The following is a 13,958-nucleotide window of genomic DNA, read 5'->3' as shown; positions in this document are numbered from 1 at the left end:
AGGGTCTCACCCTTCACATGCCTCCTCCCGAGTCCGGTGCCATGGCCTCGGTAGGCTTGAAGCTTTCCATCCGTTTCCATGATTCCTTGTGCCCGGCCGGGCCCGTTCGACACGACACGGCTCACCAACCCGCGGCTCCACCATTTCCTTCGTTTCCTTCCATTTGTCCCATTTTCGCATCGTCAATCTCGCCACCAAGGTGGGGAGGACTTCCCTCGGGGCATGCGGCATAGCGTAACCCCAACGCGACATGAGAGGTCTAACATGCCTGCCCGATGCATGCGTGCATTCTAAGTGTGCCTAGGCATAGGTCCGTGCTATGCCTCTCCTCCACACTTCACTCCCATATGGATGCATGAAACTTGGTCCGTGCTATGCCTCTCCTCCACACTTCACTCCCATATGGATGCATGAAACTTGGTGAGAGCTAACATACAAACAAAGCCCCATGGTCTTGGATAGGAATCCACAAACGAAAGAGCCAGAGATATCGTGGCCATTGCAGGAGCACTCAAAAAACCGCCATAGCCAAACTAGCCATTGCTCTCTCTCCCAACCTACCCTTGTCCTATTCACCATGCTAATTAGAAATGCTAGGACGCCCATGCAAAAATCAGAAAGCACAAATTTCAAGTGAGAGCTCCTACCAAGCCATCTTAAAACACCATATTGGGGAATATGGAAATTTCCCATAAGTTTGGGACATGTGGTCAAATCTTTGGATTAATCATAACTTGAACACCGTTACTCCAAATTGAGCGCTCTATAGCTCACTAGATTCCATTTTCCAAGCGCTTTCCAACAATAGGTCACATGATATGGTTTTGAAAAACTTATAGGCATGTTATCCAGGTCCCACCTTTTTAGCATTCAAAAAATGGGAGTTGGGAAATTCCCAAACTCACGAATATAGTGTTTTAACTAAAACTATACCTGAGATGAGATGATGTAGTTGTTAATGTGAGTTGATAGAGGTGTTTAAATGGTGTCAAGGTGTAAAATTGAAACACCGTCAAGTTTCAAATCCAAAAAACGACACGAGTCACGAGACACTGATCGCAAAAATAATTTAATCTCTCTCTCTCTCTCTCTCTCTCTCTCATGGCAAGTCGACATATTCTCTTATGCTGGTTTAAGCATTCTCTTCTTAGGTATTCAAGTCTAGTTTTGTTTAGAGCATATGCATACGTAAGACAAGCCATTTAGTGATCAGCAATACACCCTTCAACCTTAGATAATAAATATGTGCCTAAGGTTATAACCTTGGGTTGTAAACGAGGGAACCTTGCGTAATGAAAAATGCATTTTATACAACTTGCATCCACCTGCTTAACTCTAGCTATACTTGTTCACCTTCACACAGAGTACTAGGTGCCCAGCACTATTGTCCAAGTTCTACACTTGAGAGGTTGCATGTATTCGCCACCTTCATCAAACCTGCTTTCCAAAGTCATCCAACTATGTGCCTTGTAGTCCTTGTTGACTTGATTTGGCACTTGTTGCTCAAAGAAACTTTGCCATCCCTGGATTTCTCTGGTTTGGGCCATCATGGGTCCCAAAGTGTCTGCCAAAGTGTCTCACACCTTAGAACCCAAGGGTACTCATGGTTGGTGTGACCTTGTATGCCTCTTGTTGGGCTACACAGCCACTTGGGTGGACCACTGCTTGGTCTCGCTCTGCTCTTTGTTGTCTTCATGACCCAAGGCTAATAGTGTCGTCTTCGATCTTATCCTCACCTGGGTGTTGTCTCCTAGTTGGTGCGGCCTTGTGCACCTCCTGTTTAGCTGCACGACCACTTGGGCGGACCACTGCTTAGTCCAACGCTACTCTCTACAACTCTCATGACCCGAGGCTGTTGGTGCCATCTTTGGTCTTACCCTCACCTGAGGGCTGTCATTCCTAGTTGGTGCAGCCTTGTGCGCCTCTTGTTGGGTTGCAGGCCACTTGGGTGGATGACTGCTCGGTCCTGTGCTCTACTCTTTGCAGCCTTCATAACCCAGGGCTATTGGTGTTGTCTTCGATCTTTACCCTCACCCGAGTGTTGTCCTCTCAAGGTACTCTTGCTTGGCCTTGGTAGGCTCGGGGATTTCCATATGTGATAGTTCTATGATCAGGACCTGGACTTTGGGCCACGAAGCGACCCTTTCAACCTTCCCGACTCCATCAGCCGTCGAGTGCATCATCACATGGGTCTGACCCTTCTCATGCCTCCTCCCCAGCCCGGTGCCATGGCCTTGGTAGGCTCGAGGCTTTCCATCCGTAACGGTTCCATGATTCCCGTTGGCTCGATCACGTCTCGACTTGTCAGCATGACATGGCTCATTGGCTAACGGCTCCACCATTTCCTTCGTTTCCTTCCGTTTACCCTTGTCCTATTCACGATGCTAATCAACAATGCTAGGGCCCACATGCAAAAATCAGAGAGCACAAAATTCAAGTGAGAGCTCCTACTGGGCCATTCTAACTAGAACTCTACGAGAGATGAGATGATGTAGTTGTTAATGTGAGTTGATCGAGGTGTTTAAATGGTGTCAAGGTGTAAACTGAAACAACGTCGAGCTTCAAATCCCAAAAGTCAGGAGACACCGATTGCAAAAATAATTTGATATCTCTCTCTCTCTCTCACGGCGAGTCAATAGATTCTCTTATGTTGGTTTAAGCATTCTCTTCTTAGGTATTCAAGTCTAGTTTTGTTTAGAGCCTATGCACACGTAAGACAAGCCATTCACTGATATGCACACCCTTAAACCTTAGATAATAAATATGTGCCTAAGGTTATAACCTTGGGTTAGGGAACCTTGCGTAATGAAAATTTCATTTTACTTAAAATAGATAGATTAAAGAAATCTTGTCCGTGCTTGTGTTAACTACAACGGAGGCAATACCAGAATCTCCACCGAAAGGAAACACTACAAACACAAGGGTTATATGATTATTTGCAGCATGACATCCATGACACTACTACTTGGCTTGTTGATGGGAGAAACCATGTCTCAAGGCAGCTTCCCAAGAGTCTTCCATGAGATGGATGGGGATATCGTCTGTGTAGTCATGATGACGCCAACCCTCCAGAGCATGAACCATGGCTGCAGCATAGCTTGCCCTCACAACATACCTAGGCATCACATCCTACAACCCCAAGGAAAATTATTATTGGCTCACATCATTAAAACTTAGGAATTGAATAATTACCCAAATACAACAAGATATACAAAACCTGAAGAGAGAAAACGCGTTACATTCCATAGTGACCTTACTATGTTTTTTTAAAAAATGTGTAAACATAGTGACCTTACTATGTTTTTTTTTTAAAATGTGTAAACTACATTTTTTTCCAAAGAAAAGGAAATGGCTACTCTCCCACTAAATAGTAGTGATAATGACGAAGGGAACTACTATTCATCAAGTTATGAGGCATAAGAAGTTGCCATGGAAGGTAATTGAAATACCTCACATGCGTTGATGGTTCTCGCATTTTCTGGTAGCTTGAGGCCGGGCACGCATCCGTATGTGCAGTCTTTTCTCAATGTGCGAATGGGAAACAATGTGAACGGGTGAAAATGGGTTCCACGAGGGGCCAAACTTTGCTCGTGTGAACCTATTTGCTCACCCACAATCCAAACCTGCGATACATTACCATAATATTATGTAATAACACGTCAGGTTTAAAAAATTTATTTTTTTTGGTGAAAAAGCTGAAATTATATTCGATCGTGCGGAAATAAAAAAATTCATTCCTTAAAGGCTGGAAATACCTTTTTGACCACTTTCTAATAATTTCAGCGAGTATAAATGCAGTACATACACTCCTAAAATACATTCGATTATTTTGCATGCGTGCATGCATGTGTATAAACCTCCATAGAGGCATGCATTGTGATGTGTTTTGGGCATCCATGTCCCGTGCACCCTTTAATCCGGTGGTGCCACGTAGACATGATTATTCTCTACTGTCGCCTTAAGGGAAAAGTTAGATGTCGTGTATATAGGCAGTCGGGGGCCAATTTGGTGGCATGCCAATGCACCAATGATTGGGACATATTATGGGCACAATATGAACACATTTCATGACATTTTTTATGACTTTTTATGGCTTGAAAAGTGAAAAACCAACCTTATTATGACTAGGAGTAGGTTAGGTGAAGAGTCTCTCTTTTCTCCTTCTCTCTCCTTCTCTATGTCATGAGCATGTGATTAGCGTTACCTTAATCCGTTGCTACATAGACATGATTATTCCTTACAACCACCTTAGTGACAAAGTTAGAGGTCGTATATAGGTAGTTTGAAACCAATTTGGTGGCCCTATAAGTGCCCAGGAAATGTGTTCATATTGTACCCATAATATGTCCTAACCATCGGTGCATGTTGTGGGCACCTCCGAGCACCTATAAGGCCACCAAATTGGCTTCAAACTACCCATATACGACCTCTAACTTTGCCCTTAAAGTGACATATTGTACCCATAATATGTCCTAACCATCGGTGCATGTCGTGGGCACCTCCGAGCACCTATAAGGCCACCAAATTGGCTTCAAACTACCCATATACGACTGTAAGGAATAATCATGTCTACGTGACACTGGATTAAGGTGTACACGTGACAATGCACCTCTATATAATGCATGCATGTACACAAGCCTGCATATATGCATGCACATCGATGTGTTTTTCTTACCTTGCAGCCTTTTCCAGCTCCATGATCGGTGGCATGAACAAGATTATGTTGAAACTTTGGGGCTATCTGCTGTCGCAGATTCTCCAACTGATCCTTGGAAGACGAAGACGAAAGGGCCTAACGCAAAACTCAAAAGATCATTTTCATTCAATAAAATTCCGGCCTTGAAAAAGCTTATATTAATGTGCTACACATGCAGATTAAGACTGTATTTGAGGTGAATGATTGATGATTGTGTATTATACCAGGACTCTAATCTCATGCTCGCATAAGTAGGTGGCAATGGCTCGGCCGACCCTGGAATCAGCCGCAGTTAAGAAAACCTCCTCCACTGCCTTCTTCGCCACCACCTCCTTGGCAACAATGGCTGCCACCAACGTCTCCCCAGTCACTATGGGAATACTCAGACCTTTCTTTCCCATAAATTTATCATCCATATCCAATTTCCGGTCCTAATACAAAAAGTCATCACCACATGGTTTTAGTGTGACTCTGCACACATGCATGCAGGTTTGCATGCAATTATTTTATGTATACATTATGTTTACATGTACTGTACATATCTGTATGCATGTATACTGATGTATGTATGCATATGGATGTGCAAATGCATGCATGTATAATGATGTTTGTATGCATATGGATGTGCAAATGCATACATGTAAATGGATCTGTACGTAAATGCACGTACATGTGCACATAAATCAATGTTGTTTTATATCAAAGGATGCGCTTTAGTTGTTGTTCGTCACCATGCTTGTCGCCATATTCTCAACACAAAGTACATGTAAATGAAAACACGCAGTATAACCACACATGCTTAGAGTTCCACGTTTACAGCGGATTACCTTGTTTAAAAGTGCGAGAGCAATGACTTTTGCACCCGCTTGTTGAGCTTGCAAGATACAATCTTTAACCCAACCGTCAATCCTTGCTTTCTCGGAACGCATAGAGTACTGCAAGAAGGCTTACGTACAAATTGATTAGATAAGTGCTAATCAAATCGGATTAATATCGATTAGCACCATACAAACTGCACACAAAAAATCATTGCGGACAAAGGTTGCTTGCAGCTTATTTCACCTGGAATGTGTAGCGTGGAATCACCCACGTTTGGAGCTCAAAGCTGTTGCCTATAAAATGAGTGGCACCGGTAAATGGCTTGGCAAACAACCATGCCAGCACCATAATAGGGATGGCCACAGGCCACATTAACCACATGTACCATTTATTTGCGTACGGTTGAGCTGCAAATGTTTGGAAGCCAAACTGGAGGTGGAATGTGGATAGCAATTCTGTTGCATGGGTCAGATACACGCAGTCTACCTTGTTCTTGTGTCCTGTACACACCAACTGTGTGTGTTAGAGCCACAACCACTTTTGTTGCAGTGCCTTAGCGACCAACCAATACTATCAAAGCTTTCCTCGCATTTCCTTTATAATTTAAAAAAAAAGACATTTCCATGATTTTCGAAGACAACCAAGTAAGCATAATTTGGTGTGCCCATATGTATTATGGCTCTCTCCTCTCTTATCTAAACATTTGACCAAAAGCACTTCTAAAAATTATCTAAACACTTGATCAAATTGAATTCTAAAAACACAATGAAAGCCGGAAAACAATCTTTTCATCTAACCACCTCTTCCCACGGCCAGTGCAAGTTGCAAGGGCATTAAAGGCTCATTTTTAAATCTCCATTCCCTCACATGCTTGTTTCCATCATTTGTGAGGTGTCTAATCAAGTTAGACTTTGATTGGCACCATTTTTGGCCCAATTCCGTGGCCAAACTTCGTGGCAACAGTTAACTATGACATGGGAAAGGTGCACTAGAATGACGAAAATTTTTTCCCCAGCTAATGACAAAAAAGACAAGTTGGAGTACAACATATATTCAAAATCTCATTATTAATTGGTTTTTATAACTAAAAACCTATAAATCTTATCGGTTTCTGTAAAGAGGAGAGTAAATTCAATCCTGTTTTTTAATTTAAATCGGTGTAAAATACACTAAAGAACTGTTTTTCTTTCTAGCATTAGAATGAATAGCGCTCGAAAAAAATATTTTTCAACCAATCAAAATAAGGACAACTCCTCAATCTACCTGTTTCGGAAACCTGTATTGCATGCCAGTTTTATAACTAAAACATCTAAAAATTTATTCCTTTAAATAAGGGCTACTCAATATCTGAGCCAGTTTTTCTTAATTTTGGCCAATAAAAAAACACTAGAATGGCAATTTTTTTTAGCATGGAGAATGATGTCGTATAGCAACCGACTCCGAAAGCTAGGCACACGTCCCTCTCTCCCTCCCTCTATAATAGCTCACGTCCCTCACTCCCTCTATAAAGGGTGGGCCCACTTCAAAATGGGTAGAGATAAAGAAACAAACCTCCTCAAATTGCCTCGCATTCATACCTCTATATATAATAGCATGAAAGATGTTTATCATACCTCTATACATAATAGCTCTTGAAAGTTAATATGAATAATTTCAAACAAAACACTCTTAATAACAAAACGCCAATTAAAGCGAGAAGAAAAGCTGTCAGTGGTCACCAATTATCAAGCCCGATTGGAATTCATTAAAGTAGAAAAACCAAGTGAGAGACCTCGTTTACTCTTTAAGAGTGTAATTATTGGGCACACTAGTTGCGGGTAAATAACATAGTTAGATCGTAACTATCTATTGAACAACACAAGATGCCAATTATAAAAATTTCAATTATAGAAAAGAGACAAAGGAGGTTATGGAAGGACTGCTGCTTAGGTCATAAGAATTGTGAAAATAGCCATATCAAAGTTTCCATAGACTCATCTTTAAAACCTTATTCAGCATATAATGATATAATAAAATTCCACGACTAACAACGCTCAAAACAAAGCGGAATTGAGTACAATTGCAAATTTGAGGTAATGAAAAAATCCCTTAAAATTTAAGCTTGAAAGTATGGTTTGGAAAAGAAAAATCATCAAAATCTGAATTGTTAATTTCTTCAATTTGAAATGAAGGTTTCACACTTTTTCATAAAAAGTTATATTTCACATTAAGAGACTATTTGCACAGGTCACTAATACTGACTGTATGGCCTATCAAAAACAACTTCGGTGGCCAATGGTGCTTATCAAGCTTGAGATATTTTAGGATGTAAAAAGGAAGCTGCCTCTACCATATTCTGCAATGCCATTTTTAAAGGCACTATGTTCAAAGTTCTGTAGCCTTGCTACTACTTCTTATAAGATCCACAATCTCACTACTGCTCATAAGATCTTTGCTAAGACCCTGGCCATCAGGCTATCAAGACACCTCAAACAATGGGTGAGACCTGAGCAAAAGGGTTCATCAAAGGAAGATATATCGTATATGCCATCATAGCTTTATGGAAAGGCTTTGAACATGCCCAAAGCACCAACCAGGACTTCATGGTTTTCAAAATTGACTTTGATAAAGCCTATGTCAGGCTGGAATGGGAATTTATTCTGCAATCCCTAGTGGATATGGGAGTGGGGTCTTTGTTTATTAGAAGGACCAAAACCCTCTTTGGAAATGCAAGAGCTAGTGTTTCAGTCAATGGACCACCCACAAGGGCCTTTTATCTACAAAGATCGATGAGACAAGGATGCCCCTCAACCATTTCTATTGTGATGCGCCCTAGGCTGGCTGATAAACTCTACTATGGTTGTTGGGAGCCTAGAAGGGATCAACCTACGAGGTGATGCTGGAAAGATGTGTCTACAACTCTTTGCTGATGACACCAATACCCTGATTCATAGCGATCGTCAGTCTTATCTCCACCTTTTGGGAAGGCCAACAACTTTTTTGTCTAGCATCAAGGTCAAGGGCCAACCATTAGAAGACACGCATCTGGGCTATGAATAGAGCTCACAAACTCCATTAAAAGGGCTCAAGCACTCGGGCTAACCTAGAGGATTACAGGCTCCAAAAATGGATTGAGCCAAAAAACCCTCCAATCCTCTTTTAGACTCAATGGGGAGGATCGAGCTCTAGTCCAAAATAGAATAAACTTCTCAGAGGATGATACAGCCTGCCTTATACAATGTAAAGGGCGCTTCACATTGAGAAGCTTTAGGTGGAATTTTCTACCAATCCCCCCTGGTGAATCTTGGGCCACCAATACACATCAAGCTGAATAATAGATGATAGCATATCATGTGGGACAGAAAACAATGGATTTTCAGATAATCGAAGATTTGGCCTCCTATCATCCCATCAAAAAAATCTTGCCTCCTCTGGCTAGTCCTGGGACAAACTCCAGAGCAGTTGAAATTCCGAATAGGAAAGGGGATATGCCCGCAATGCAAAAAGTCTGAAAAGACCATTAGCCATGTCTTCATCACCTATGAGTTTAACAAGGAAGGTCTAAAATTCTTGCACTTCCACATACAACTGGCTCATCCCCAAGACCTGAATTGGAAAGAGCTGCTATTGGGTGAAGCCAATGGCATGTCGACTATCTTATTTAATGTGTTGACAATGCCCCAAGAATCCAAGGCTTTAAGAAGCCACTCCAGCAAAAAAGGGTTAAAACGCCATTAACCTACATGCCTACTTCGAAACATTAATGGCAATGTTGGGGAAATAGGTGTCTCACCTTGGAAAAAAATAACAAGTGAAAGTCCAAAATAGACTCTTAAGAGATTTTCAACAATAGTGTAAAATTTTCAAAAAGCATGGCCAATCTTTTCCCCAAATTTCGTAGTTTCATCAAGAGTGAAAAGAAAGTGTGAATGTTTCCTAAAAACTAGTGAAAAGAAAGTGTGAATATTTCCTAAAAACTAAAGGAATCAAGCAGGTGGGGAGCCCTGGGCAGGCCTGAAATTTGAAGGCCTATCCTAACCTTAAGGTAAAAGGCCAAAATAAAGTTAAGCTTCATGTGCAAAAAATGTATACCTATTTTATCAAAGTACATATAAATTTTAGCCTTCATGTGCAAGAAATGTATACCTATTTTTGACTGCCAACAGTACCAATCATCTCGTTTCCATTAAAAAAAAAAAAACAAATTTGATATAAATTTTAGATTCTTTTCTAAAATTGTGGCATTGTACTGGAAGGCCAATTTTTAAAGTGGCCTTCTCGGAGGTTTTCACGGGCAAAAAATGGCCTCTGAAGGCTTCAAATTTCAGCCTTCACCCTCCACGTAAACAACCCCTAGGAAAAGAGAGGATGAAGATAGACATACCTGTTCGTACATCTCGATGAAGACTGTCCGTCGTGGCATCCACAGTCCCGTACAAGTGGTCGTACAGTGGCATGAAGAGGGAGAAGTTGGTGTGCACTTTGGTGTGGTGCAATGAATGATACCTGTTTTCACATCATTTCACATGCCTTGTCCGTTAATCCTTCCCTTCACAATCATAGCTGAATGTAAAAAAAGACTAGTAATTTCCGAGTTCTTTTTATATTATTGAGTCTTATATAATCAATTTATTTTTATTTTTATTTTTTCCCCTTTAAAAGTATGGATATACGATAGCTTCTGCTACGCACACTTGGGCTCAAATTTGATAGCTTACCCTAACCTTCACTGTGTAGGTCGACCTTCAAAATATATATTGCCTAACATCTAGATAAATTTTTAATCTATGGCCTCAGGGCTTTAAAGCCTTCCGAAGGCTTCAAATCTCAGCACTGCAAACGTAACAGAAATTTAGCTGTTTTTACGCAAGTTATTACACCCTTATGTGCAAAACCATTTAATCAATAATCAATGCAGCATTAATTAACCAATAAAGTAGCCGAAAATTATATGGGTTTGTGAAGATTGAGTCCACCACCTAGTATAAGACTCTAATTCATCGTTAATTATGACGATGGTGATTCATAATTGGTATAGATTTTAGGACGATTAAGTCTATGAAAATGAAATGATATAATAAAAATGAGAAATTACTTACGTAGGGCTGTAAACAATGTATTTCAAAGGTGGCAAAGAATCGAAAACCCACGTAGGGATGAACTCAAAGTTGCAATGGCCCCACGAGTTCATGAAATCCATAAACAGAATATACACATAGAACGAGCCTATTGAGACATTGCCAAGAAGACGTAGAATCCCAAGAGGTAGGCCAAAGAGCATTCCATAGAATAAATGCTCCAAAAAGGGATGATTGCTAGCTGCAATACAAAAAAAAGAAAGAGAAAATAAGCCGTCAATTATTGGAAAGCAAAAATACTAAGCACACATCCCCCACCTTTGATAGCTCCAAAATGAGGAAACCATTATTTCCATCAAAAAGAGAATTATCTCTATATACAGTTATTTTAAACTTTTGAAATTATTTAAAATAATAATTGACGGTTTTCTACAATCTATCGTAATGTGCGGGTTTTGAGGCAATTGAAACATTCATTTTCGAAGGTATGTTTTAAAATTAAACATGCAATTGTAATTTTCGAAGGCATAAACATGCAAGTATAATAATAATTGACAAATTTTTTTGCCTTGATTTTTTAAAGTTTTAAAGGTCTTTATTAATACAACCTATCATAATGTGCGGGTTTTGAGGCCTTGACATTTATTAATGTCATGATTAAAACATACATTCAAAACGGGAAAAAGCATGCCTAGCTATTTGGACCCAGCTTAAAGCCTTCAGACTTAACATAGGGGATGGGAAGTGCCACAGATGTAAGGAGGTGGAGGATGACCTTCACATTTTCATGCATTGCCCTATTGCAAAGAAATGTTTCGAGTCATTGGCCAAATGCATTCAACTATGGAATGGCTTGTTACTTGGAGAAGGCATCGGGTGCACCTTGGAACTATGGGCTGTCCTAAGAACCGAAATGTTATGGTGCTTATGGTTAAATAGACTTGATTCCATTTATAATAGTATGCATACTAACAATTTCAGGCCGAAAGAGAACTTGATTCATGTAGGTGAAAGATGCATACAAAGAAGGTTGAAAGACATGGACTCCAAGCTTCATCGGCTGCAAGAAAAAGCTAACGGAAAGCAAGTGGATCAGATAACATAGCAAATTCAGGAATTGTGAAAGATGAGAGAGGCCGTCATCTCCAAGGATGTGTTGCTCATCAAAGCACTCTATGCCTTTTGAAAGTCACGCTCATGAAAAGAGGGAAAAGCTGGTTTCACAGCTAGAGAAACTGCTCAATTAAATCAAAGGCAAGCTCAGGGCTTGCAGAACTGTCATGTGCATGGTCAACATGTTGTAACCTATCTCTTTCTAACTTCTTAATATAAACAGCCAGTTTTTTGGAAAAAAAAACGGGTTTTTACCTCATACTGATTAGATCTAGCATGATGTAACCAGAACCAATTCTGGTCACATCATGCTAGGGAACATGATCAGAGAACATTTACCATCTTGGGTTAGAATTAAGAGACTCATTCATGAGTATTTAACGGACGTGACTGAAATATACAAGTTTAGATTTCATGTCCCTTACATGATTAATTCATGAGTATTTAATGGACGTAATTGAAATATACATGTTTAGAATTCATCATGTCCCTTACATGAGTAAGCGGTTACTACTTTAAAAGCGGCTACATCAAAGGATGGGCTCACTCTCTCTAAGGACACCTCACTTGTGGAGGCTCTCTATTTTATGTAACTCCTCCTAATTTCTTAATATAATCAGCCTGTTTTTTTAGCCTTTTTTTTTTTAAAAGCATGGGCTGAGGTGGTTAGAGGGTTCATTAAGGTGGTGAACAACAATACTATGATTAATCAAAACATCAATGCGGACATGGCTGTAACTAGTAGAGGCGGTAATTAGTTAAGAAACAAAATTATGCGGTGATTACCTGAAGGATAGGGTGGCACTTACAGGTGATGGGTTGCGTGACGAAGGAAGAGTGGTGGTGGGTGTGATAGCGAGTGAAGAGGTAGTGATGATGTAAGGCCCGGTGACCCCAGTAGTAGAGCCACTCGACGGGGCCGGCATGCACAAGGAAAGCTACGAGTATTCCTGTGCCATCCCATGCAGGAATCCCTTCCGGCGGAAACAGGAAGAAGTAGGCAGCGTAAATTGCAAATGTCTCAAGCAAAACCATGTTCTCCCTGCGCACGCACGTACACACCACGATCATGTTAGTGAAACCAGACGTTAATTTAAAAGCTCTCTCTCTCTCTCTCTCTCTCTCGTTCAAAGCCTGCTGTTCTTCCCTTTCTCTCTTGTTCAAAACCAATCACTCTCTCTCTCTCTCGTTCAAAGCCTGCTGTTCTTCCCTCTCTCTCTCGTTCAAAGCCTGCTGTTCTTCCCTTTCTCTCTTGTTCAAAACCAATCACTCAAGAGCCTGTTGCTCTCTGTCTCTCTCTCTCTCTCGTTCAAAATGAATCACTCAAAGCCCGCTGCATCAAAGGCATGATCATATTCGTTAACCTCGTATGCTTTCCTGAACATGAAAGTAATTTAAGATACAATGATTACTGACGTTACCAGCTAGCCTCATGATCAACTTGCTCAAACTTGACGCCCTTAGTCTGAATCTGATGCTTTCTCGAGATAAATGGCAGGCGGGAGACAGTGCCCCATATCTGGAAAAGCAGATACCTAAGGCCGACCAGCACAAGCATGTGAAAACAAATGTTGCTTGCAAGGGACTCCCCACGGACTGCAGTTTGTTGAAATGCTTGGATTGCTATGGGCACATACAGAAGGTACTGCATGCACAAAATTTTTGATTACAACACATACCAAACCATAGTCATCCTTAATACCAATAAAATATTAACATCACGAAGATTAAGTAAATCCTACTATCCATTTGAGCAAGCGTTACGTCCTGCATTCGCAAACCTTCTACTGTATAGTCGCCAAGCTTAGTGCGTGTTAGCGTAACACTTAATATATGATTGCTTCAAGCATAAGCGGACTAAGGTGGTGTAGCGTTCTAGATCAGGAGCCCTACTTATGATCTTAATTACAGAACACTAAAATTTTAAAAAGGAAGGGTTCACACAAACTTTCCAATTTCCCCAACTCTCCCACGGAAAGGTATAGAGTACGCCTGGAATGGTTGCCATTGTAATTGCCCAAGGACCAAAATGATTCAAGGAGAAAACTGTGAGAAGCCTATCAAACTGAGTTACTGTAATGTAGCGTAGTTCGTTTTATAGCAATCCATAGGGCATTTTTCGTGAATTATTATTTGACTCGCGAGTCCCGACGAAGCGAGACAATCGTATTTTTTAAAATCCTTAATGGGATAGATAATGGCTACCAGATCAAAGCGGTGCTATGTGGTACCATAAAGTTGCCATCACAGGTGGCGTCCAAGACTATGAACAT

The 13,958-nt window shown here is 40.7% G+C and overlaps 1 protein-coding gene across 1 annotated transcript; it reads right to left on the bottom strand.

The window, feature by feature from the left end:
- Window positions 1–2,824: 2,824 nt before the first annotated feature.
- On the bottom strand, window positions 2,825–13,745 carry LOC147637098 (very-long-chain aldehyde decarbonylase GL1-4-like). The gene is made up of 11 exons (XM_086799892.1): window positions 13,634–13,745; window positions 13,107–13,330; window positions 12,495–12,727; window positions 10,594–10,813; window positions 9,879–10,000; window positions 5,759–6,015; window positions 5,524–5,631; window positions 4,921–5,127; window positions 4,676–4,792; window positions 3,450–3,623; window positions 2,825–3,129 (listed from the first exon to the last, which is right to left on the bottom strand). The coding sequence occupies exons 1-11, from the start codon at window positions 13,691–13,693 to the stop codon at window positions 2,962–2,964; spliced, it is 1,890 nt and encodes a 629-aa protein (XP_086656018.1). The 5' UTR covers window positions 13,694–13,745; the 3' UTR covers window positions 2,825–2,961.
- Window positions 13,746–13,958: the final 213 nt, after the last annotated feature.

Source organism: Cibotium barometz, chromosome 7 (assembly GCF_041138505.1).
Source record: "Cibotium barometz isolate CiBa-2024 chromosome 7, ASM4113850v1, whole genome shotgun sequence".
Lineage (NCBI taxonomy): Eukaryota > Viridiplantae > Streptophyta > Polypodiopsida > Cyatheales > Cibotiaceae > Cibotium > Cibotium barometz.
The sequence above is the reverse complement of the archived record's forward strand: the minus strand, read 5'-3'. Positions and strand labels throughout refer to the sequence as shown.